Source organism: Anolis carolinensis, chromosome 2, assembly GCF_035594765.1.
Source record: "Anolis carolinensis isolate JA03-04 chromosome 2, rAnoCar3.1.pri, whole genome shotgun sequence".
NCBI classification, from domain to species: domain Eukaryota; kingdom Metazoa; phylum Chordata; class Lepidosauria; order Squamata; family Dactyloidae; genus Anolis; species Anolis carolinensis.
The window spans coordinates 166,384,363-166,410,868 of NC_085842.1; the positions used below are offsets into that span (position 1 = coordinate 166,384,363).

General features: G+C 41.8%; 2 protein-coding genes across 2 annotated transcripts in view; one reads left to right on the forward strand and one right to left on the reverse strand.

The window, feature by feature from the left end:
- Positions 1–3,516: 3,516 nt before the first annotated feature.
- LOC107983071 (zinc finger protein ZFP2-like) lies at positions 3,517–15,119 on the reverse strand. Its single transcript, XM_062974041.1, has 2 exons — positions 13,635–15,119; positions 3,517–5,167 (listed from the first exon to the last, which is right to left on the reverse strand). Exon 2 carries the CDS (start codon positions 4,988–4,990, stop codon positions 4,214–4,216), a length of 777 nt encoding a protein of 258 aa, XP_062830111.1. The 5' UTR covers positions 4,991–5,167; positions 13,635–15,119; the 3' UTR covers positions 3,517–4,213.
- An 88-nt stretch (positions 15,120–15,207) lies between these two features.
- Positions 15,208–26,506, forward strand: part of kmt2d (lysine methyltransferase 2D) — a 126,926-nt gene continuing 115,627 nt past the window's right edge. The window contains exons 1-2 of the mRNA XM_062974026.1: positions 15,208–15,653; positions 16,312–16,426. The gene's annotated coding sequence lies outside the window, so the exon portion shown is untranslated. The remainder of the gene's footprint in view (positions 15,654–16,311; positions 16,427–26,506) is intronic.

Genomic DNA, 26,506 nt, shown 5'->3' on the forward strand with positions numbered 1-26,506 from the left:
TGTATAGTAACTGTAGCATCTCTCGAATTTGCAGAAGTAAAATCAATATGTCTTCCTGCTGGATTTTCTGAAGTAGACAGAAATCAATAAGTCATGTATCATAACATCTTTACAATTCACTGTGAGTTAACCTCAGACTATGTGTTTTTCAAATTTTCCACAGCAACCACAAATCTGGCTACCTATAACTAATTTATGTTGGACAAACAGAGTACAGTGAAATATTTCCATTTTTCACTTAGTTCCATATGCAGAGAATGCTAGGTAAATAATGATAGAGCCTACTCTAACATAAAAATCATGGGAGGAATTGATAGGTCTTTCTGATGCTACATAGCTGATGGGAATTGCAGTATAAAACCATTAGAAAGGCCACCGTTTTCACATTTGCCTACAGTGCAAAAAGTACTATATATATGTGGCTGTCATTCCTGATAGAATACTTTCCTGGGAAGAACTAAACAAGCATTATGACATGATATGGGTGTTTTAATTAAAACTATAGTACACCTAAATAAAAACAGGGCAATCTTAATCTAAATTGGAGTTGGGTTACTGGTGGCCTTCTGCAAGCATTCATACCTCTGGTGACGAATTTTCAGTGTCAGGAGAAGGATATGGGAAGGAATTGTGGTAGTGTCCCCTATCGGCAGGTAAACCCTGTGTTGATGCAGCCCTGTATTTGGCCAACAAGGACGTTGCTTACCTTTGCTCTAAATCTACAAATATAAATACTTTTAAAAGTTATCACTCAGTGAGTGGTATGAAATTTCTGATTTTATTTCTGCCAGGAACTGATCCCCTGCTGAGATGATTAAGGCTGCTTGAGGTGGTTTGTAGATAACAGTCTGGCTCTACTGACTGCAAGGGGGAACTTCTGATTTTTTTTTTTTGTGTGTCAGGAGCGACTTGCAAGTGGCTTCTGGTGTGAGATAATGGACTGTCTGAAAGGATGTTGCCCAAGGGACACCCGAATGTTTTACCATCCTTTGGGAGGCATCTCTCATGTTCCCATATGGGAAGCTGGAGCTGACAGACCGGAGTTCACCCCGCTCCCTGGATTCGAACTGTTGACCTTTCAGTCAGCAGTTCAGCCAGCACAAGAGTTTAACTCATTGTGCCCTTGGAGGCTCCTGGTGATAGACATCAGATCTTCATTGGCTTAAATCAGGTGGGGAGTAGGGGGACTCTAGATCAGTGGTTCTCAACCTGTGGGTCCCCAGATGTTTTGGCCTTAAACACCCAGAAATCCTAACAACTGGTAAACTGGCTGAGATTTCTGGGAGTTGTAGGCCAAAACATCTGGGGACCCACAGGTTGAGAACTACTGCTCTAGATGATGAACATAGTACCATTGGTGTAGTATGTTCTTTTCACCACTGATACATCCTTGACTCCATCTTTGTATAGTTTCCCAGGTTCTGCATTAGGCTTCCTCCATTGAAATTGTTGAAATCATAAGCCTTAGTCCCTGATAGAAAAATGATTTAAGGTGACGCAGTGTCATTTTCGTGTCACCATTCTGTCTTTTGCATCACCCATTACTGGAATGTACCTCCTGTAAAAATCTCTGAAATTAAATCTTTCAGGCTGAAAGTGGTTTGTCATCATTGACACAGGACAGCTACCACCCAGTTCTCCCAGTCACTGCTTCTCAGTCTTTGATCCTGCCTGCATTGTGGACTTCCACTCCCAGACAGCATGACCAATGTTCAGGAATTCTGGTCAAGTCCTTTCATTTATAAAGTACATATCTGGAGGCCTGAAATCTGCAAACCTTTCATTATCAGAAAAGCAAATTGTCGGTTTGCTTTTTCCTTTTAGATTCCCAGCTAATTTCATCCATTTCCTTTAGTGTATCTACATAGGTCATCTTTTCCATATTTTTTCCTTTAGGCTTTGTATGTGATGCAATTCTTCGGAGCAGAGAAAATGCACAGAATGTAAAACTGAGTTCCCATGAACTGCAGATTCATTTTTTAAAATAGTTTTCTAGCTCTTACAGATGAAAAGTTATGTCTGAAAGTATGTGACTACTGCCTGTTAATATCAGAAATGAGAGGAGCAGTAATATGATTTTCCAATGCTTTATTGTGGGGCTCTAATTCACTAATTTTTCCCTTCCATAATTAGTAACATTATAACAAATAATTGCAGTTTGGTAAACTGCACTAATTATTTACAAATGACCTTCTAGTGTAGGCATCACCTTTATTTCATTGGACAGTACACAGCTTTGCCCCCTTTCAAATACTTCAAACAGTATCCACAGCATTAAGGTGTTACTTCTCCCAAACTGACGTGTTGGTTTAAATCAATGCTCAGTTTATTAAATTTGTGCAGTATGGTATTGTAAGCATCAATACCTCGCTTCATTTTGTTTCTTAAGCACATTCCCAATTACTTTGACTAAAGTAACTGCCAGGCTTTGACTAGAATCCAACACGGACTGGGTGACTGGTCCTGTGCTCCTAAGGGTCAGAAACAATGATCAAGGCTGATGGTCCAATGCAAAAAGTCAGATGGATTTTATATAGGCAGGAGAATTGCCCCTGATCTGTGAGTTCAATGATTTGCACTCAGGCCAATTAGAATACTGTCCTTCAAAGAGAATTGCCAGTGTAATTAACAAATTAATGACTGGTTACCTAAATAGACAATTGATAGTTAATTCTGAAAAATGTTGTCTATAGTTCTGCAGGGAGGCTGGGAGTTACAGTCCAACAACACGTGGAAAGCCAACTGTTTCCCATTCCAGTATAACAAGGCAGATTTTTCTAATGAAGGCACTGCTTGATGCCATCAATAAAAAAATATCTGTCCATTAGAAATAGTGGCTAAAATCCTGTTCGGGATGACAACTCTCAAATTATTTTTCCCTAGAGAATACCCTGAAAATGAAGGTTTTGTATCCTCAGGTATTCCCACATACTTTTAAAAAGGTACCCTCACATGCAGAATACTTAAATAACCATGTGTGGAATAGATGAAATTATGCGAATTCATATGTTTGGGTAACTTGATTGTTTAAGATCTGCAATCTTTACTGGTTTTGTGTTGTCGAAGGCTTTCATGGCCGGGATCACAGGGTTGTTGTGTGTTTTCCGGGCAGTATGGCCTTGTTCCAGAAGTATTTTCTCCTGACATTTCGCCCACATCTATGGCAGGCATTCTCAGACGTTGTAAGGTCTGTTGGAAACTAGGCAAGTGGGGTTTATACACCCATAGAATAATGCCCAGGAAGAGAGACAACTTCACAACCTATGAGGATGCATTCTCAGACATTGTAAGGTCTGTTGGAAACTAGGCAAGTGGGGTTTATACACCCATAGAATAATGCCCAGGAAGAGAGACAACCTCACAACCTATGAGGATGCCTGCCATAGATGTGGGCGAAACGTCAGGAGATAATACTTCTGGAACATGGCCATACTGCCCGGAAAACACAACAACCCTTTAATGTTTTGAATACGGCTATTTAGTGGGGAGTTAGAAATAAGCACCACTGAGCTCTGCTGGACTTCTATTTTTTATTCTTTTTTCCATAATTCACATTTATCTATATATATAAAAGAGTGATGGCATCACGGCGACCCACAAAACAACAAAACTACAGGCCCCCCAACCTCAAAATTTGACGACACAACCCATCATCCACGGCTCTAGGTTGATACAACAAAAAAGAAAAGAAAAATAAAGTCCTAATTAGAGAGAGAGGAATAATTGCTTTTATCCAATTGCTGCCAGTTAGAAGGCTAAGCTCCTCCAACTTGGTCTCCTAGCAACCCAATAAAAATAATAAAAAACACTAAAAATAATTAAAAACACTTAAAAAATTAATACAATAAAATACCGTAACAACAAAAAGATAACTTACAATAAAATTAATTAAAAAATACAAATAATGTCAAATAAAAATTACACAACAATTTTAAACCAATACCACCACCACTTTGCCACAGCAACGCGTGGCTGGGCACAGCTAGTAAAATATATAATCACACTTCTACTTTAGATATCACTTTTCCAATTAATCTTACAACTGACATGTGCCCGTATTGTTCTCGGTTTGTACATTTTGGCGAATTTGCAGTTCTTCATAATCTAGTTGCTTTTGTACATGTTAGAAAGACACTCTGGTGACAATGATGACTATTCTCTGATGCCTGTGTAGATGGGAACTCGCACTGAAGCTCTGTCCACACTCCAGGCATTAATAGGGTTTCTCCCCAGTGTGAATCCTTTTATGTTTTTGTAGACTTCCATTCTGAGTGAAGCTCTGTCCACACTCCAGGCATTTATAAGGTTTCTCCCCAGTGTGAGTCCTTTGATGTGTACGTAGATGTCCATTCTGAGTGAAGCTCTGTCCACACTCCAGGCATGTATAGGGTTTCTCCCCAGTGTGAATCCATTGATGTGAGCGTAGACTTGCACTACAAGTAAAGCTAATTCCGCACTCCAGGCATTTATAGGGTTTCTCCCCAGTGTGAATCCTTTGATGTGAGCGTAGACTTCCGCTCTGAGTGAAGCTCTGTCCACACTCCAGGCATTTATAGGGTTTCTCCCCGGTGTGAGTACTTTGATGTGTACGTAGATTTCCACTCTCACGGAAGCTCCGCCCACACTCCAGACATTGATAGGGTTTCTCCCCAGTGTGAGTCCTTTTATGTTTACGTAGACTTCCATTCTCAGCGAAGCTATGTCCACACTCCAGGCATTGATAGGGTTTCTCCCCAGTGTGAATCCTTGTATGTTTTTGTAGACTTCCACTCTGAGTGAAGCTCTGTCCACACTCCAGGCATTTATAGGGTTTCTCCCCGGTGTGAGTCCTCTGATGTGTACGTAGACTTCCACTCTCACTGAAGCTCTGTCCACACTCCGGGCATTTATAGGGTTTCTCCCCAGTGTGTGTCCTTTGATGTGTACGTAAATGTCCATTCTGAGTAAAGCTCTGTCCACACTCCACACATTTATAGGGTTTCTCTGTCATGTCAACAGTGAAATGGGTGTTGAATTGCAATACAGATACTTGACTCTTCTACTTTCCTTTCTTATGTGTAAGTGAGGTCAAAACTTCAGCAAGATCATCACCTTCAGAGGATTTATTCTTTGTATATTATTGGTCTTCTTACCGCACCCAAGAGTGGCTCTGTACAGTCCTCAATTCCTGGTCAAAAAGGTAGCAAAAGATCAAGTGTTGGGGCCAATCTATATATATAAAAGGGTAATGAAATTTCGGCCTAGGACAAAACAACAAAACTACACATCCCAGAAACACTAAACTTGGCAGCACAACCCGTCATCCATGCCTCTACGTTCATACAACAAAAAGAAAAGAAATATAAAGTCCTAATTAGAAGGAGAGGAATAATTCTTTTTATCCAACTGCTGCCAGTTAGAAGGCTAAGCTCCACCCACTTGGTCTCCTAGCAACCCACTCAGCCCAGGGGACAGGCAGAGTTAGGCCTCACTTAGGCCTCTTCCACACTGCCTATAAAATACAGATTATCAGATTTGAACTGGATTATATGGCAGTGTAGACTCAAGGCCCTTCCACACAGCTATATTACCCATTTATAATGGACTTAATGTCAGGGGAAAACCTTTATCCTTTACCTTAACTACCACCAGTTCCTCAATACAGTAGAGTCTCACTTATCCAAGCTAAACGGGCCGGCAGAAGCTTGGATAAGCGAATATCTTGGATAATAAGGAGGCATTAAGGAAAAGCCTATTAAACATCAAATTAGGTTATGATTTTACAAATTAAGCACCAAAACATCATGTTTTACAACAAATTTGACAGAAAAAATTGTTCAGTACGCAGTAATGCTATGTAGTAATTACTGTATTTACGAATTTAGCACCAAAATATCACAATATATTGAAAACATTGACTACAAAAACGGCTTGGATAATCCAGAGGCTTGGATAAGTGAGACTCTACTGTACTTTATTTCCCATACCACCATACTTCGCCACAGCAACGCGTGGCCGGGCACAGCTAGTATCCAATATAATAGTAGCTAAAATCATTGCATTCACAGACATAAAACTAATTTGAAAACAACATAAGGCAAATATAGTATCAAAACCAATTTAAAATCAGAAAACCGAGAGCAGCACAGCAGCAGGAAGCCAGGGCCTTGATTAAAATAGACATCTGTCCTTCATGCTTCTTGAACAGGAATATTCTCACTCATTTCTGGAGAAATATTGAGGGATGTTGAAAGGGCATTAAACAGGGCATGTGCAATCTTCACTCTTTTTTTTAAATGAATCAAATCCAACACCCTCAAATTAAAGCAAATAGCTGCTAGATTTCCAACCAAAAACCAACTTCAAGAAAGAGAAAAAGTAAATAAACAGTTCTAATATCCATCACAGGGCTATGGTACATGCAACCCTTAAGATGTTAAACTTGACCAGTGGCGAAAGATGATGGGAGCAAGAGCCTAATAAAATTTGCAAGATTACATGCTTCCTTGTCCTTGATCTGCTTCATAGTTTAGGAAAAGCCATTTTGAATTCTCTGCTTCATGATGTTATTGCCTACCATGAAGTTGGCACAGATGAAAAAACTTATGGATCAAAATTCATTGGAGAAATTGGCTGATACGGGAGAGAACGTCCTTGAGACATGAGACTTTGAGGCTGGAAAATCTCTGAAGAGTAAAACCAGAAGCTTTGAATTGTTCTCAACCTGTGGGTCCCCAGATGTTTTGGCCTTCAACTCCCAGAAATCAGAACAGCTGGTAAACTGGCTGGGATTTCTGGGAGTTGTAGGCCAAAACACCTGGGGACCCACAGGTTGAGAACCACTCTAAAGGAATGTAATATGAGAAAAAGCGGCAGCTCTGGCAACCATTCTAATGTGCTTCTCAAAACTAACGAAACAAAGCTAAAAACAAAGACTACCTAAGGCTCTTTAATTGAGTAAAGAAGGATTTTTAAAAAGCCAGTGCTGTGACTTTAGTGTTGGTCTAGAACTCAAGCAGATTTGGGTTTAAATTCTTGCTCAGCCATAGAAACTCGGTGGAAGGCCTTGGGCAAACTCTCAGTCTCAGGGGCAGGCAATGAACAGATCTTTCCAAGAAGACATTATGATAGGTTCAAGGCAAGTTGGGAACCATCTAGAAGACATTCCGGCAGGCCTACCCAGTCAATTTTTAATCATGAATTCTAAATGTATATTTATGATTAATGTATTTTAATCTTTGTGTCCTGTATTTTAACATGCGTATTTTATGAAATGTGTTTTAATATATGCATTTCATGATGATTTATTTTAACTGTGTGGGGTCCTGCCTCAAGTAATGAGGTGAGGCGGGTAACAAATACAATTATTACTACTACTATTATTATTACGTGACTGAAGAACCTATTTTGCAGCAGTCAAGGCAGCAAAGAAACAATTATTGCTGTAATATTACATCAGCTTAGGCCCCATCTATACTGACATATAATGCAGTTTGAAACTGCATTATATGGTCAGTGTAGACTCACACAATGCAGTTTAATTAAACTGCATCATATGAGTCTGTACTGTAGATGGGGCCTGTCTCATCCAGCACTGCTCCAGGTGGTTAAAGGGCTAATCTATCCTAAACCTCAGACTGCTGAGGAAGAGCCTGCACTCCCCTGCCAAATATTGTGTTGCCCACATTGTAGAACAAATGCAGTTTGGCACTGTTGTGGTTTTAATTTGAAAATGCATTGAATATGGTTGAATAGTTTTTAACTGTGAATTTTTAATACTGTTTATATTTAATTCTGTTTTAATGTTTGTATATTTCAAATTGTGTATTAATGCTTATATGTTAAGCTGCTTTGAGTCCCCTTTGGAGAGATAAAGCGGAGTATAAATAAATATAATAATAAAGCCACACCGATAAATTTTCTAAATACTTTGTGGAGAAAATTGCTCAGATTGGTCTTGACTTGGGCTCAACATTGAAAGGAGAGTCTAGGGAGGTAACTGAGGTATGTACTTAGCCAGTTTTGATGGATGAGTTTCAGGTTGTTCAATATGATGATGTGGACACATTTGCTTGTACAGGTAAGACCAATCATTTTTCTTTTAGATCCATGTCCATTCTGGCTAACTAAAGCTACCATAATAGTATGACTAACTGGGTATGGTGTGTTGTCGAAGGCTTTCATGGCCGGAATCACTGGGTTGCTGTGAGTTTTATGGGCTGTATGGCCATGTTCAAGAAGCATGCTCTCCTGACGTTTTGCCCACATTTATGGCAGGCATCCTCAGAGGTTGTAAGGTATGGTGTATTTTTCATAAACCCCATAGCCTGAAGGTAGTTTTACACAGTATTTTTAATAATTTTGAGTGTAAAGGAAAATGTGTGTACATTATTTTAGATTTTTGAGGATTTTGGATGTTGGCATTCCAAATGAAGGATGCTCGACCTGTAGTCCTGTAAGTACGAGATGGCGAGATGCTTAAGGCATTAGACATGATTGCCCCCGAGCGTTCTCTCTCATTGCGTAGAGTCACTTCAACTCCTGGGTTCACTGAGGAGCTGGCTGTGCTGAAAAGCACAAGAAGTGGACTAGAGTGCCGCTGGAGGAAAACTCATAGCGTCTCCGACCGAACACGGGCTAGAGCCGCAATTAAGGCCTACTCCGCGGCTTTGCGGGCAGCCAGGAAGGCTTTCACGACTGCCCACATAGTGTCTGCAACTAATAGATCATCTGAGTTGTTCCGGGTTGTTGGGGAGCTCCTTCACCCCCCTGAGGTGGGGGAGTTCTCAGAGAATTCGGAAACTTGGTGCTGCGAGTTCGTGCACCATTTTGCAGACAAAGTTGCTCGGATACATTCCGACTTGGATACCAGTTTGAATGCAATGCCAGAGGAGGTAACCGAGGCACCTGTCTGCCAGATTTTGTGGGATTCGTTCCGGCTTGTTCATCCTGAAGACGTGGACGGGATCCTTGGGGCTGTGAGGGTGACCACTTGTGCTCTGGACCCTTACCCCTCTTGGCTAGTTAAACTAGCCAGCGACGGGTTGGTTGATTGGTTTGTAGCTATCATCAACACCTCTTTGGTCCAAGGGAAATTCCCAATAGGCCTTAAACAGGCTATAGTGAAACCGATATTGAAGAAGACCTCCCTTGACCCTTCGGTCTTGGGTAACTACAGACCAATTTCTAACCACCCGTTTTTGGGCAAGGTGCTAGAGCGGGTGTTGCTTCCCAGCTGCAGGGATTCCTGGAGGACACCGACTTCCAAAACCAGTCAGAGTCTGGCTTCAGGCCTGGGCACAGTACCGAGATGGCTTTGGTCGCCTTGGTGGATGACCTTCACAGGGAACTGGACAGGGGGAGTGTGACCCTGCTGGTTCTCTTGGACATCTCAGCAGCTTTCGATACCATCGACCATGGTATCCTTCTGGGACGGCTCTCCGGGATGGGCCTTGGGAGTACTGCTTTGCAGTGGCTCCAGTCCTTCCTGGAGGGCCGTTCCCAGTTGGTGAAGCTGGGGGACTCCTGCTCGGACCCCTGGGGTCCCACAAGGTTCTATTCTGTCCCCCATGCTCTTTAATATCTACATGAAACCGCTGGGTGAGGTCATCCGGAGTTTTGCAGTTGGGTGCCATCTCTACGCAGATGACACCCAACTCTACTACTCCTTTCCACCAAATTCCAAGGAAGCCCCTCGAGTCCTGGACCAGTGCCTGGCCGCTGTGCTGGGCTGGATGAGGACGAACAAGCTGAAGCTTAATCCTGACAAGACAGAGGTCCTCCAGGTCAGTCGCTTGGCCGATCGGGGCATAGGGTGGCAACCTGTGCTCGACGGGGTAGCACTCCCCCTGAAGACACAGGCCCGCAGTTTGGGGGTCCTCCGGGATTCTTCACTGACGCTTGATTGCCTGCTGGTCCCTTTCCAGTCCCAATTCAAGGTGCAGGTAATCACCTACAAAGCTTGCATGGTTCGGGACCCATCTACCTTCGCGACCGCCTTTCCCCCTATGAACCCGCAAGACCTCTTCGATCTGCAGGGGAGGCCCTCCTCTCGTTCTCGTCACTATTGCAGGCTCGGCTTGCTGGAATGAGGGAGAGGGCCTTCTCTGTAGTGGCCCCTCGGCTCTGGAATTCCCTCCCTAGGGAGATCAGACTTGCCCCAACCCTGTCTGTCTTTATCAAACAGCTGAAGACATGGCTCTGCCAGCATGTGTTTGAATAACCATCTCCCTGATAGACCTCTATCACTGATGTATACTTTCCAGCACTTTATTTCCTCCCTATTTATTCTATCCCACATTACCCCAGCCGTCTCTCTGACATTTGTCTATGCACTTTATCAATAGCCCTTGGAATAATGTATTTTCTTACGCTTGACCCTTTTTGTCCATTGCGGTGATGTTTGTATTAGGAGCCTCCGGTGGCCTAGGGGATAAAAGCCTTGTGACTTGAAGGTTGCTGACCTGAAGGCTGCCAGGTTTGAATCCCACCCGTGGAGAGCGTGGATGAGCTCCCTCTATCAGCTCCAGCTCCATGCGGGGACATGAGAGAAGCCTCCCACAAGGATGGTAAAACATCAAAAACATCCGGGCGTCCCCTGGGCAATGTCCTTGCAGACGCCAATTCTCTCACTCCAGAAGCAACTCCGGTTGCTCCTGACACGAAAAAAAATGTTTGTATTATTGCCTTAACTTGCTTAGTTATTCAATGTTTTATTATATGTGATGTTTTAACTGATTATTTTATTTGATTGTTGTATTATTGCTTTTACCTCATGTTATGTGTTTTAATTTGTTATACTCTGTTTCTGTGTTGGGCACAGCCCCATGTTAGCTGCCCCAAGTCCCTTCGGGGAGATGGTGGCGGGATAGAAAAATAAAATATTATTATTATGACAATAGCAATTTCCATCACCAATCATCAGGGTCCTGCTCTGAGCAGAAAAGCAAGCTCAACAGCATCGCCCTAAGAAAGACAGCAGTACGGTTTCATAGTGTGCGTCTACAGTGTAGAATTAATGCAGTTCGACAACACTTTAATGGCCATGGCAGTTTACAGTTTTACAAGGCCTTTATTTATTTACTTAATTTTTATCCCATCTTTCTCCTGATACTCAATGCAGAGAAAATGCATGTAAATATTAATATTAGCATCACAAAGCATACAAATTAAATACATTAAAAAAACAATTAAAACTACACAGCCAACCCAAATCCCACTCACACCATCCCCAGCAGCCTGCCCCTCGTCGTATTTTATTTATTTACATTACTCTTCTCTGCCAAAGAGCACCGGCCCCTTGCTGAACTACAAGTCCAAGATTCCATAGCATTAAATCATGACAGTTAACGTGGTGTCATAGTGCATTTATTCTACCGTGTAGATGCCCCCACAGTTGGAGCACAAGTGGGAATAATCCGAACCATGATATGGGGCTGCAACTTCCATCAGCCCTAGTCTATGTTGAGGAATATTGAAAACTGCAATCCAACAATATCTTGACAATGTCGCGACTGTGATGGGAATAAAAATGAGGAAGGCCACATACACAGTCTTGAGAACCTCGGCAGAAAGAAAGAATACAAATGTAAAATGCCAATAAATTATTAAAAATAAAAGCATGTTCTCTTGAAAATGTGTTAGGCCTCAAACAACCCGAGGCAGCACCACGGTTGCCATGGAAATCATGCAGTCCTGAGCTGAACCAGAAGTGGATGCTGAAATCGGTTGAAAATGTAAACCGGGATCTCTCAAACATTAATCTTAGAAAAGCTCGGTTAAGGGGAAATTAACTAATAGCATTCTCAACCAGCATCAGGAACATACAGGCAACGCAAATCCCTATCCACATCCTATTATTTTTATAAACGTCATCTGCTGTATTTCTCCTTATTTTGAGAGAGATTTCAATAGCAGCATACTGATTGACATGAAAAATGGGGTTTGTAAGATTGATTGCTTTGGGCTCCAGTCCTATACGTTCGCTCATATGTTTTCTTATCTCAAAATATTTATTTTGCCCATATTCCATTTTTCTCCCTATGTGGGACTCAAAGTGGATTAACACAAGGTTAAAACTATATTAAAGTTATCAAACCCCATGATGATAAAAAGGTAAATCACAAATAAACTCAAGATATTAAAACGTCACTAATATCAACAGCCGAGCCCCCAGTGGCACAGCCACTGCTGAACTTGATCGAAAAGTCGGCGGTTCAAATCTGGGGAGTGGGTGAGCTCCTGCTGTTAGCTCCAGCTTCTGCCAACCTAGCAGTTTGAAAACATGCAAATGTGAGTAGATCAATAGGTACCACTTTTGCGGGAAGATAAAGGCGCTCTATGCAGTCATGCTGGCCACATGACCTTGGAGGCGTCTCCAGACAATGTCGGCTCTTTGGCTTAGAAATGAGGATGAGCACTAACTCTCAAAATCGGACACAGCTACACTTAATATCAGGAAAATACCTTTACCTTTAATATGAACAGCCCAAAATCTTTAAAATATACCATTATAATAAAAATATGCTTGCGTGAACTAAGTTGGGCTGGTGTTAACAGGCATAGGATGGCTCTGTTTGTTACTGAGATTTGAAATAAAAGCAGCCACCAATTTTAAAGATCCTCACAACTTAGACAATGATAAACTTACTAATTTTTTTTAGAGCAAAGCATATCCTTGGTATTAGCTGGGGTTTGAATCCAGGATAATAATAATAATAATAATAATAATAATAATAATACTTTATTTTTCTATCCCGCCACCACCTCCCCGAAGGGACTTGGGGTGGCTAACATGGGGCTGAGCCCAATACAGAAACAAAGTATAACAATTTAAAACACGTATCAATACCCAGGGATACTAAAATATGTGGATGCTCAAGTTCCCATTATGTTCAATGACATAATAAAATGGTGTCCCTTATATAAAATGGCAAAATCAAGGCTTTGGGGATTTTGTTTGGAATATTTTCAAGCTGTGCCTGTCGAAATCCATGGATCCTGAATGGGTGGATCAACACTAGATTCCTGTTTTTGCTGCAGTGGATTGGCTTGAATACCTTTCTGGAAAATGGAGTAGATCATGTCCTGAATATTTTATGAACTTTACATTGAACAACAGAAAAATGGCCAAATGATTGAGGATCCTACGTAAAATAAAACCAGGACTTTTTAAAAGAACTATGCTTGGATCTACACTGCCATATAAGGCAGTTTGGACCTGCATTATATGTTCAGTGTGGACCAGGCATGGGTAAACCTTGGCCCTCCAGATGTTTTGGACTTCAACTCCCACAATTCCAAAACACCTGGAGGGCCGAAGTTTACCCATGCCTGGTGTAGACCCATATAATGCAGTCCCAAACTATCTTATATGGGTCTACATTAGTGGTTCTTAACCTGTGTGTCCCCAGGTGTTTTGGCCTACAACTCCCAGAAATGCCAGCCAGTTTATCAGCTGTTAGGATTTCTGGGAGTTGAAGGCCAAAACATCTGGAGACCCACAGGGTGAGAACCACTGATCTACATACTGACCATGTAATGCAGATCCAAACTGCCTTATATGGCAGTGCAGACCCAGTCTAAGTAATCATGTTAAAATATCATCCTTCCAATCAATAACCTTGAAATGTGCAGAAAAAAAGAGACCAACTCACCTGGCTTGGGGACTGGAGAGAAGAGGAAAAGAAACATATTGGGGGGGGGGGGGAAGCACTACACTTTTCATCAACCAATTCCAAAAAGAGGATACAGGTGCGCTGGTCCAGTTTGTGGCACATCTTGGGAAAGGAAAGATGTCGCCTCCTCCACCCTAGGAGGAAAGGGGGCCCACTCAGTGCCCATGGGCTTGGCATCTCTGACTCACAAAGGCCTCAGATCGCTTCGGACCACCAAACGCAGCGATGCCCAAACATGAATCAAGGAACACAATAGGCTCTACAGACTAATACAACCAGAGAAGTCAGCCATAGAAGAGCACTTGATGAACTAACTTGGACACAAAATATTATTTGAGAACGCAGAAATGCTGGACCACTCTAACAACCACCATGTCAGACTACATAGAGAAGCCACTGAAATCCACAAGTATGTGGACAATTTCAACAGAAAGGAGGAACCACGAAAATGAACAAAATCTGGCTACCAGTATTTTAAAAACTCCAAAATCAGAACAGTAAATAAAGAACAAACTCAAAAGACAGGGGAATTCCAGACAAGAAACTATCAGGGCCAGCTAACACCCCCCAACAAAGGATTCCCCCAGGCAGGAAGCAATCAGGCTTTGAAGCTGAATGCTATTCAATGCTAATCCAGGTGAATCACAACATTCACACTTGCCTCACGCAGACAAGAGTTCTCTCTCCCACCCTGAACATTCCAGATATATAAACCTCACTTGACCAGTTTCAAATGCCTGCCATAGATGTGGATGAAATGTCAGGAAAGAATGCTTCTTCAACATAGCCATACTGCCCGAAAAACTCACAACCCAAAAGCACTAGGTTTTTCAACAGCCCATTCCAAAATGAGGATACAGATGCGCTGGGCCAGTTTGTGGCACACCTTGGGAAAGGAAATACGTCGCCTCCTCCACCCCAGGAGGAAAAGGGGCCCACTCAGTGGCATCTCTGGGTCACAGAGGTTTTAGATAGCTTCTGATGGCTCACAGAAAGGTTTGCCAAAACAAACGAATTAAAAAAAAAAAAGCCTTGCTGGTACCAAGCGGCGCTGCGTGTTCAGACGAGACGAGAACCCGTGTCGCGCCGCTGGGGCGCGCGCAGGCCACATTGGCAGAGCTCTGGAGGCACGTGCCCCGATTGGGCAAAGATCATTCTCTTCCTGGGCACTATTCCACGGGTGTATAAACCTCACTTGCCTAGTTTCCAACAGACCTCACAACCTTGCCATAGATGCAGGCGAAACGTCAGGAGAGAATGCTTCTGGAACATGGCCGGACAGCTCGGAAAACTCACAGCAACCTAGTGATTGCGGCCATGAAAGCCTTCGACAACACCTCTCTCTCTCTCTCTCTCTCTGCATAAGAAAGTGTCCGAAGGAGGCGAGGAAGGAAGGGCCCTCTGAACTCGGCCCACGTGCTTCTGAAGCCGCCCGGCCCGGGCCCGAGGGGGTTAACCCCGGCGGAGGGATCCCTCCCTCTCCTAGCGTGCACCGAGGCTCCGTACAGGACGCCTCGCGCACTTCCCCTCGCGCCGTTTCTGCGTATCCTTCCGACGGCCAATGAGCGCCCTCTCTTCTTCCCTCCTCCTCGCAGCCCCCCCTCCCCCCCGCCGCGCGGAAGAAGAGGGGGGAAACAAGCCTTTTCCCAAAGGGGTTCCTAGAGGCGCCGGGAGGAAGGAGGGAGAGGGGACGAGCCCCTCACTCCGAGAACTCGCCCTCCCTAGGTTTTTTTTTTTTTTTTTGCACAGGAGGGAGGGAGGGAGGTGAAGCAAACCCGGAGCTGGCCCAGCAGGACCTACTTTCCTCTCTGAAAATGGCCGCCTCGGTGAACACTTTCCGTTCAGTTTCTTGTGTGTGAGGGAAGAGAGGGCGAGGAAGCGGGGCAAAGGAGGGAAGGAAGGAAGGCCTAGCTGGCGATGCTTCTCTGAAGGCCCTTTCCCTCTCCTGGAGCGGAGGATTAGGGCGCCAGGGGAGGAGGAGGAGGAGGAGAGAGAGAGGTGAGAAGTTGAACAAAAAAATAATAATAAATAAGGGACGGGGAAGGGAAGGCAGGAGAAGGCCTGGGCCTGAAGGGAAGGAGCGAGGGAGGGACTCCTTCCCCTTCCCCTTCCCTTCCTCTCCTCCCTTGCTTTTGGGCCTCCGTTTGGGGGCGCACAAAGGAAGCCCGAGGCTGAAATCCGTAACAGCCAGGGCCCGAGGAAGAAGAAGAGGAGGAGGAGGAGGCCTCCGTCGTTGTTGTCGTCGGATGCGGCTGCAGGAAGAAGATCAAAGGCAACCCCGGAGCTGGCTCCCTTTGTGTGCCGTCCCACCGGCCCGGCCTTATTTTGGAAGCGACCGAGCTCGACTCAGCCCCCTTGCCCTCCTTTCGCATGGGCTTTTGGCTTCCTACAGCCTCGGATATTGGGATTTAGCATCCTTCCCAAACCCTAGGCCCCTTCCACACAGCTAAATAAAATCCCACATTTTCTGCTCTGAGCTGGAATATATAGCAGTGTGGACACAGATAACCCAGTTCAACGCAGATAGTGTGGGTTATATTGCTGTGTGGAAGGGCCCTATGTTTTGTTTTGGTTTTTTTCCTTCAGCTACTGCTTGTTTTTCTTTCTTTGTGGCTGTCAATAAAAATCCTCCCCTCACCCACCTTTTTTTTTTAAGGAGGGAACAAATGCACACCCTTCCTATTTCTGGATTTTTTGGATAATGATTTCTGCTGGATCTTGCCGATGGATTTTGCCGGGTGAGGATTTCTGGATCACCTTGTAGAAGACAGGTAAGGATATTCCCTGTTGTTGTTTTTTCTTTCCTCGTCTATCTAAAACAGTCTTTCCCTCATAGATCTAAAAAAGGAGGACACTGAGGGCCCTTCCACACATCCCTATATCCCAGAATATCAAGACAGAAAATCCCACAATCTTTGCTTTTAATTTTGAATATATGGCAATGTGGACTCGGATAACACAGTTCACAGCAGATCTTGTGGGATTTTCTGCCTTGATATTCTGGGGTATAGGGCTGTGTGGAAGGGCCCTCAGTGTCCTCCTTTTACAGCGGGCATCAAAACCTTGCTGATTTTATGTAGGATTCTAGTGTGGGAGATATCTGTTGTGCAAAAGCTGATCAGGAAGGCTGGGTGAATGAGGGCTGCTGAGAGGGAAAAAACCCCTGAAAATATTTTCCCAAATTGACCAAGGGCCCTTCCACGCAGCCATATAACCCAGAATATCAAGACAGAAAATCCCTCAGTATCTGCTTTGAACTGAGTTATCTGAGTCCACACTGCCGTATATTCCATTTCAAAGCAGGTAATGTGGGATTTTATTCAGCTGTGTGGAAGGGGCCCAAGGCCAGTCTATTGCCTTTTTTTAAATAAATAACTAGCAGGAGTGGGGGAAAGGATTGATTCTCTTTGCATCCTTCCCATTGAGCAAATACATCTGTGCAATTGTATATGTGTAAATGGAGGGATTCTTAATTTCTTCCCCTTGGCCTAGCAGATAGGAATCCAAAGGGGACTGTAGTTGTCTCTTTTCTCATTGTAACATACAAAGGAGGGGGGATGGGTTGGAAGGGAAGTGTTAGTTAACAACTCATTAGAGGTTTGAAGCCATTCACCCCACCCCCTCCAAGTGAGATTCATATCCACAATGGACTCCCTCCTCCATACATTTCTTTTCAGCCCCATTTAAAACCGGTGCAGAGAGGAAAAAGTATATTAATAAACAGGCCTATATTGCGAGCAGGCAGGCAGTTCTGAAATACGGACGTTTTAGTCTGTGCAAATGGATGATATCCAGCCTTGAGATGTTATGTCTTCCACTGAATATGAGTGCCCTCCTGCCACCCGTTTTTGTTGTTGTTGTTTTAAAGATTTTTTTTTTAAAAAAATAAGATTGCTTACCCTGTCCCCTAGAATTAGCTATGATTAAATCAAATGGCTTACTGCCTCATGAGCACACACTTTTCCCAAAGCGAAGCTGCTCCTGAGGCGAGGCCTACTTTTGCCTAGCAGCCCTCCGGAGATCAGCTCAACCTGCATTGGATTATGGAGGAGTCCAAAGGGATTTGCTCTAGGGAGAAGGGCTGGGGGTTGGGGAAGAGAACTGTATTGGTATTTTCTTTCTCTCCAAGCCAGCATTCTCTTAGATGCTTGGCTATGTTGCCACAGTTTGGTGTTTGTGTGTGAGTGTGTGTATCAATTGTATCTTGTTGTCAAGCTGCTGAAATCCATAGTCTTGGTGTAGGTTGCTGCAAAAACACTTCTACACATGGGTTCTAGAATGAGGAACTGAACTTCATACTCAACAGAATTGCCTAGATCTAATCTTTTTTTTTTGGGGGGGGGGTCTAACGTTGAGCACTGTTCCTCAATTAAATAAACATCTCTCCTTTCTGGCTATTATCCTCTGGGAGCCTGTTGGCCACACCTGTTGCACTCTGTGTCAGTTAACTCTCACAGTTGGATTTCAGCCTCTAAAGGAAAAAAAAGGAATGGAAAGGAAAACCTCTTCTTGTCTTGACAGTGGGGGAGGGGGGCAGCAGCTGAATAGCAACTGGTTTTGTGGATGGCAATGTGGTATGTGTGGTATTATTGTATGTGTCCTCCATAAGATATGCTTTGTCTTATGATAAGGAACAGAGCTCACCTGGGGTTGTCCTGGATGATGCAAGTGCTGTTTTCAAATCCCATTACTGACATAACTATTTTTGGAGAACAGTTGTACCAGGGATTGCTGGATCCTTGACCTTTCATGCACACAGATTTCCAAAGAGGTATCCATTGTGTAATGTACCAAAAAAGCATCTTTGTTGTTGCCAATGATGGTATTACCTCTGACACCTTCTCATAGTTTTCCTGCCCAAATGATGACAATATGTCTACATTGTGTATTGCTTTAGTGCAAAATTTGGGGCCATTTTACACTAATCAATTTGCTATGATACCACTTTGACATCCTGCCAGGTAACATCCAGTGAAATCCTGAGGTTCATGTTTTAGTGAGACACTGCAGTTTTCTGGCTGAGAATTCAAAATTCTTCTTTCTAAATTGCAGATTGTAGGGTTTCATAGGGTGTTGCCATGGCAATTAGTGGAATCATAGTACTATAACTATGCAGTGTGATAGGGTCACTGGTCATGTTAGATATAGAACTCTTGCTGTATTCTGATCTGGTACCGTTCATGCTACAAAAATACCTTCACTATCCTGTTATCATCTAACACTTGTGAAGTGAATTTATTACTGCTTAAGAACTTTTTCAGGTCTTTTGATTTCCTTGTGTCACTCTTAGATTGTTATGACTTGGGGAAGGGAACAAAGTACTCTGCTTTATTCCTACCATTTTCCACTAAAATAAATGTGAAAACAGTAAATATTTAATTTACTGCAGGGCTGGAGAACATTAATGTAGGGCTCCTGTAGATGTTGTTGAATTAGCAGTTCTATTATTCTGATCAATTGGACATGTTAGATCAAGATAGCAGTAGTTATTGTCTAACATATCGGATGCATCACAGATTTCATACCCCTGATTTAATAAAAACAAAAACAGCATTATTCAAAGTGTTAATTGCTCTAAAATACACAATAAAAACTTTAAGGAAGACTGTCCTTCCTAGAGAAGCCATATTGTGCTGGCTGTGGGAATATGGGAATTGTAGTCTTAACATATCTGCTGAGTACCAGCTGTGGGAATTTTCTTGTTAGGGCCCTTCTTTGAACTGAATTATCTGACTCCACACTGCCATATAATCCAGTTCAGTGTGGATTTTTATAGCTGTGTGGAAGGGACCTAAGGCAGCTAGGAACAGCTGCTTTTTTCCTCATTGTGATGGGTCATACCTGAATTCAAATGTAGGCCCCTTTTACACTGTCATATAAAATCTGGATTATCTGCTTTGAACTGGATGATATGACAGTGTAGACTCATATAATCCAGTTAAAAGGAGATAATGTGGATTATCTGCTTTGATAATCTGGATTATATGGCACTGTGGAAGGGGCCTTACACTATGTTTCCTAGGCTGTTACGTCAATTGTTAAAGCAGAGACCTTGAGCTATTGCCTGAAGTACTGTGGAAGGTCTGCTCTGTTGACTAAGCCAGGACAGGTGACTAAGGATGGAATATTTTCAGTAGTAGGGCTTTATATGAAATATTCCTTATTTCTATTGGTGTCTGAAGAGACCCCTTGAGCTTTGAGTTCCTTGTTCAAAATGTAACACTTAAAACAATGGCAGATGAAAAGTCAGCCATATTTTACTTGAAGTAAGCAAATGAAAAAGCTGTTGGCTAGGTAGGGAAAAAAGAAACAGCTTGGCTCTTGGCTGGGTTGTGGCAAAGGTAGTTTGACAGAATGTTATTCCTAGGCATAAAATATGTGTCTTGCCTTTTTGATTGTATACTTTTGCTTTGGTATATAGAACAAGTCTTAGACCCTTCTAAGTTACCGTCTGCTGAGATACCATGTTGTCTATTGCCTACTAAATTCAGTTTTTTTAAAGGTTTTTAAACAAACAGTCCTAAAGCGGGACTATATAAACACTTTTAATAATTCTTCCTGTTTAATAGCTATTGAAAGATACATACATTGTTCAGTCATGTGCTAGGAAAATGCCACCTATGGTATATCAGAATGTGTAAAACACTGTAAATACTTAAAACAGATAAACAGATTAAACATATTTTAGTTTAATGGCCAGATATACAAGGACTGCTTAGCATGTCATTGAATGTTTTTCTTATGGTTGGATCATAATCATAACATGCAAAATAGATCTAAATTAGAGTGTTTAAAGCTAATTAAAATTCTGAGTTAACAGATTCTGTCACTTCACTGAGTTGAATTGCTGCTTCATTAGAAGACATCCCTGTTGAAATAACCAGTATGCGTATTAAAATGGGGTCACAATGATTATTCATTTTCACTGGCAAAACTGCTCTGTTTAAAGGCTTATCATAAGTTAAAAAGATACTTGTAATTAATCAGTCAGCAAATAACTAAAATTATGTGATTCTTCTTTTTAAAGTGTCAGAATCATGTGAGAAAGTACTCTTTCTGTCATTGTTGTGCACCTTCAAGTTATTTCCGATTTGTGGCGACCCAAAGGTAACCTTGTCCCCAGGTTTCCTTTGCCACTCTCTGAGGCTGAGAGTGTGTGACATGCTCAAAGTTACCCACTAGGTTTCTATGGCTGAACAGATATTTTAACCCTGGCCTCCAGAATCATAGCCCAGTGATCATTTTGCTACATCACACTGGTTGCTTCTTATTAGAGATAATGCCTCTTCCAGGATGGTATCTGCTGCTGTAAACATGCATTATCTGAGTGTTGTGAAAGAACGATGATTTCCTTTTTTAAATTAATATTTATTTTTATTGATAAAAACAAAATCAACTAACAGTGCATCTGAGATCTAGTACATTAAGGTGTATTAAGTTTTGATTCATAGCTATCCAGCTAAAAATATCTAGCTGATATAACAATTGCAAAATGATTAATAATTTTCAGTCACATCCATTTCTATGTAAACTTAACTAAGTGTGTTAGACTAATATGTTCTGTTGACAGACTAAGGCTACTTAAGAATGGTAGAATGCAAGCTCTGGCCTAGCAGATATTTTGAAAACCTAGAAGGTCGAGTCACCGGGTTTTATGTATTTGTTAAAACAGCTCTATTTATAGTTGGAAAAAGTGAGGTAGATCCAAACCTGTGTTGGTCATATTTGAACTCTGAAGAAGACATTACCATGGACTGTACCTTTGGAACCTGCTGATGAGCGGTTATAGGGAGCTTGTTGCGATGCTTATAACTGGCTCAAAGAAAATCTATTAATAAATGTTCTCTTTTCCACCATCTTCTTCTTAGTTCTGTGCAAAGGGAAAGAAACAGAGGGCCACAGCCATATAACACGGAATATCAAGGCAGATAATCCACAATATCTGCTTTGAACTGGATTATCTGAGTACGCATTGCCACATTATCCAGTTCATTGTGGATTTTATATAGCTGTGTGGAAGGGACCATAGTTTTGGCTGGGCTCATGGGACAAGGCAGATTCTGTTAATCTTTTTTGCCCTTTTCTGTGCTTTGGGGAAATGTTTCTAAGGATTCTTTTCATATGAGTAACAGTTAAACCTTTCCCTATGAAAAGTTGTTTTTTTTTTTTTAGTACAGTACCAAGTGTTTTAGAGGCAAGCATCATTTGAATAGCACCTTGGTTCAGGAGCCATCTGACCTGCAGCTGTTTGTTCATCTAGAGCAGGGGTCCCCAAACTTTTTAAACAAGGGGCCAGTTCACGGTCCCGCAGACTGTTGGAGGGCCGGACTATAGTTGTTGTTTTTTTTTTAACTATGAACAAATTCCCATGCACACTGCACATATCTTATTTTGAATTAAAAAAACAAAATGGGAACAAATACAGCCTCAATGTTAATATAATAATAATAATAATAATAATAATAATAATAATAATAATAATAATAATGTTCTGGAACACAACACACCAGACCTCACAGTTGTGGAAAAGAAAAAGGTTTGGATCATTGATGTTGCCATCCCAGGTGACAGTCAGATTGACAAAAAACAACAGGAAAAACTCAGCCGCTATCAGGACCGCAAGATTGAACTTTAAAGACTCTGGCAGAAACCAGTACAGGTGGTCCCGGTGGTGATGGCACATTGGGTGCCGTGCCAAAAGATCTCAGCTGGCATTTGGAAACAATAGACATTGACAAAATTACGATCTGTCAACTGCAAAAGGCCACCCGTGGGATCTGCACGCATCATCCGAAAATACATCACACAGTTCTAGACACTTGGGAAGTTTTCGACTTGTGATTTTGTGATACGAAATCCAGCATGTCTATCTTGTTTGCTGTGTCATACAATAATAATAATAATAGTAAAAAGGTAAAGGTTTCCCCTGACGTTAAGTCCAGCCGTATCTGACTCTGAGGGTTGGTGCTCATCTCCATTTCTAAGCCGAAGAGCCGGCGTTGTCCATAGACAACGGCATGAATGCATGGAGAGCTGTTACCTTCCCACCAGACCTATTGATCTATTCACATTTGCATTTTTTCGAACTGCTAGGTTGGCAGAAGCTGGGGCTAACAGTGGGCACTCACTCCGCTCCCCGGTTTTGAACCTGTGACCTTTTGGTCCACAAGTTCAGCTGCTCAGTGCGTTAATACACTGTGTCGCCGGAGGCCCCAATAATAATAATAATAATAATAATAATAATAATAATAATAATAATAATAAAGAGGGTTGAAAGAGACCTCTTGGGCCATTTAGTCCAAATCCCTTCTGCCTTTGTGCACTAAAAGCACTAGCAAAGCACCCCTTAATAATTAATGATTAATTAAATAATAATTAAAATACAGTAGAGTCTCACTTATCCAAGCCTCGCTTATCCAAGCCTCTGGATAATCCAAGCCATTTTTGTAGTCAATGTTTTCAATATATCGTGATATTTTGGTGCTAAATTCGTAAATACAGTAATTACAATATAACATTACTGCGTATTGAACTACTTTTTCTGTCAAATCTGTGGTATAACATGAAGTTTTGGTGCTTAATTTGTAAAATCATAACCTAATTTGATGTTTAATAGACTTTTCCTTCATCCCTCCTTATTATCCAAGATATTCGCTTATCCAAGCTTCTGCCGGCCCGTTTAGCTTGGATAAGTGGGACTCTACTGTACCATTATAAACAAGCAAAGCTTTAGAAGGTGCCTACCTCGGTGAAGGAGGAGGGAGCCACCTCGGGGGCCGGATAAATGGCTTCGATGGGCCGCATGTGGCCCCCGGGCCTTAGTTTGGGGACCCCTGATCTAGAGTAATGGTTCTTAACCTGTGGGTCCTCAGATGCTTTGGCCTTCAACTCCCAGAAATCCTAACAGCTGGAAAACTGGCTGGGATTTCTGGGAGTTGTAGACTAAAACACCTGAGGACCCATCAAACACATTTATTATCTAGTTCCATTATTTTATTGATAAGGGATGGCATAATACCGTAGTTGGAAAGATTTTGCTCAAATGCCTCAAAATGCCCTTTAAAAGTAACAATAACATGTTTCTTGTTACAACATAAAACCATTCATTATATAGCTTCCTTATGCCCTCATTAAAAAAAAAAAGGATTTAGGAAACTGCTTGTAATGTATTACTTTTAGCTTCTAGTTGAGAAGGTTATGCTTCAGATAGGTCAAACCCAAGTCCACTTGTATTTTATAGCCCAAACTTAGAGAAGTACTGTGAATATTTTTTCAAAGAGATGGCTGGAGAGATGTGTGCTTGTGTGAGGCGCATCTGTGACTTATGAATATGAGTTTTAAAGGCAATTTTAGTGTATTTTAATTCCGTTTTTACTACACTCTTATTTAATTGGTTTTTTTAACTTTTATATTGCACCTTTTAAACTTGTTTAGTGTTGAGCATTAGCTTCCTTGAGTTCCCACAGAGAGAAAGGCGGGGTATAAATAAAAATAAAAATAAAAATTCCCTTTTCTGTCAATGTGTCTTAAGAAGCACATAGAAATCCATAAAAGTGCATGTTAAAATAAGTCTGTCTCAAAGGTCCTGCTAGATTTCCCCATTCCTTTTTTTCCTTCCTTATATTTTAAGAAACTACAGTGAACTACAGTATTCAGTATTTTGAACCTCCAGTTTTCTACCAGCAACAGTGTAGGCAACATTTGGACTATGGGCTGCATGTGGTACCCTATCTATTTCTATGCTCTTCTTGAAGGGTCCAACAGCTTTACTACCTAGACCCTGTTTCCCCTTTAAACCCATTAAATAAAAAAAAATTCCATGCTCAAACAAGGCAGATTGGAAGTGTGTCCCTTGTTTTCAATCCTGTCAATGTTACAGAAAACACTAAATGTCTTAAAAAGACTTTTATGCACCTCGTTTTCAAGCACAATTGCTTCATTTCACTGAGTCTGAAAGCAAACCCTGATTGATTGAAGTTATGGTGGTGATGACCGTGTGATTTCTATCCCAGAAATTTGCTCAGTCCTGTTTAATGTAATCCATTGCATTAGAGAATGTGTCACAGGGGCTGCAATTGTACATATCTTACCTGAGAATAAACCCTATAGACAAATGGCACATGCTTCCAAATGAATATGTAGAGTTGTGCTGCAAGTAGCCTGAACAGGGAGGGAGAAGGAAGAGGATTTTGAAGGAGTGACCTTTAGCCCAGAAAGAGAACTTGACTTGCCTCTGCCTCTATGCCCACTATCTATTGCATCCTTGAACATCTTAGGAGAACCACAATTTTTTCATGTAGCAGAATAGAGGTTTGTTAGGTTTGTCAAGGAGCTTCATGGCAAAGTAAACAGGAATAGGTTTTATTGTTGAGATAACTAGTTTAAGAGAAACTTGACAGATATAATCTTTGATTTCTGCTTTGCAAAATATCAAAGAGAAATAGGATGCAATATAAATGGAACCACATCTTCATTTTTTTCACCCTATTTTTCTGCTAAACTTGGAAAATACAATGGCATTATTGACATAATCCATTTTAGTTTTTAGTGCTGCCCACTCCTGTATCATAACCATAAGCCGAAGAGCCAAGCCTTAGGACTTGTATGTAAGACAGTAGTGTTTCACAATGGGATAGAAAATCTAACATCAATTTTCAACTGTCAGCGAGTTTACATGCACTATGGTGGCAATGGTACAGTTGAGGCCACTTTTGTGTGCATTGGAGCAGGCATGTTCCTCTGAGGACAGGCCAAAAAGTTGGGAACGTATCAGTGGGGGAGGGAGAGTGGTGGCAGCACAGTTTGAGGATGAAGAAAGGCACTCCTACTTCCCATCCATCGCCACTCAGAAAAAGTGGACTGGTCTAGTTGAAGGCGAAGGGAGAGTTAGATTCTCCCATATTCCAAAGTTATGCCCAGAACTCAGATCCCAAAGTAGGAATCTAGTGAAATCCTTCCTTTCCTCACATTACTATCCATGAGATTTTAAGCAGGATGTTCCTCTTTAAATCTAAACTGTTTTGAGTCTTTTGTAGAGACAAAAATAGGGTACAAATAAAAATCATAATCTCTGAGGTGGTCAAACCACAGGTCCCATCTTCAAAAAGTGAAATAGCTGGAAGATATGCATGGGACTTGCTGTGCATGGCTAAAAGGGTAGGAGGCCTTGGGAATATGCAGATGAACCCCATTTAGTGTCCTTTGAAAATTTGGAAGGAGACAGATTAATCCAGAGGAAATATGGATTAATGTTCCCCTAACTGAGGCCTGCTGATCAAAAGTGGAGGAAACAAAGAGGGTGAAGTCTTCAAAGGTTAGACTTCCCTTCTTGTAAAGTGGTGATGATTTGTCCCAAAGGGTATTGTATGGAGTAAGCTCTTTTACTTCACTGAGCCTTAACCTCTTTCTACTCTGGGTTTTTATACTTTTTCTGTTTGCATGAGTCTCCTTCTATGCAATATTTTTCACACTCCTCAATTTTCATATAATTCATCAACAGCAGCTCTCACTCTTTCCATGTTGTTAAGGTTTAAAATAGAACGAAACAATAGAACGCAGTTTGGAAAACCCAAGCATATAAACCAGTTGCATCACAACTGAGAGAAATTACCCTAAAAATTATGCACAGATGGTATTATTATCCAGTCAAACTACATAGAATTAATCTCTAAACTATGTTTGAGAAAGTGTGGAGAAATAGGGGACTGGAGTCACATGTGGCTGACATGCCCAAAAGTATGGAGATTCTGAGATGAAGTTTTATCATGGATAAGCCAAATTTAGGGGAAAAGTTGTATATTTCAGGGGTGCCCTACTATTGATTTCTGTATTCAAAAGTAAGAACAATAACT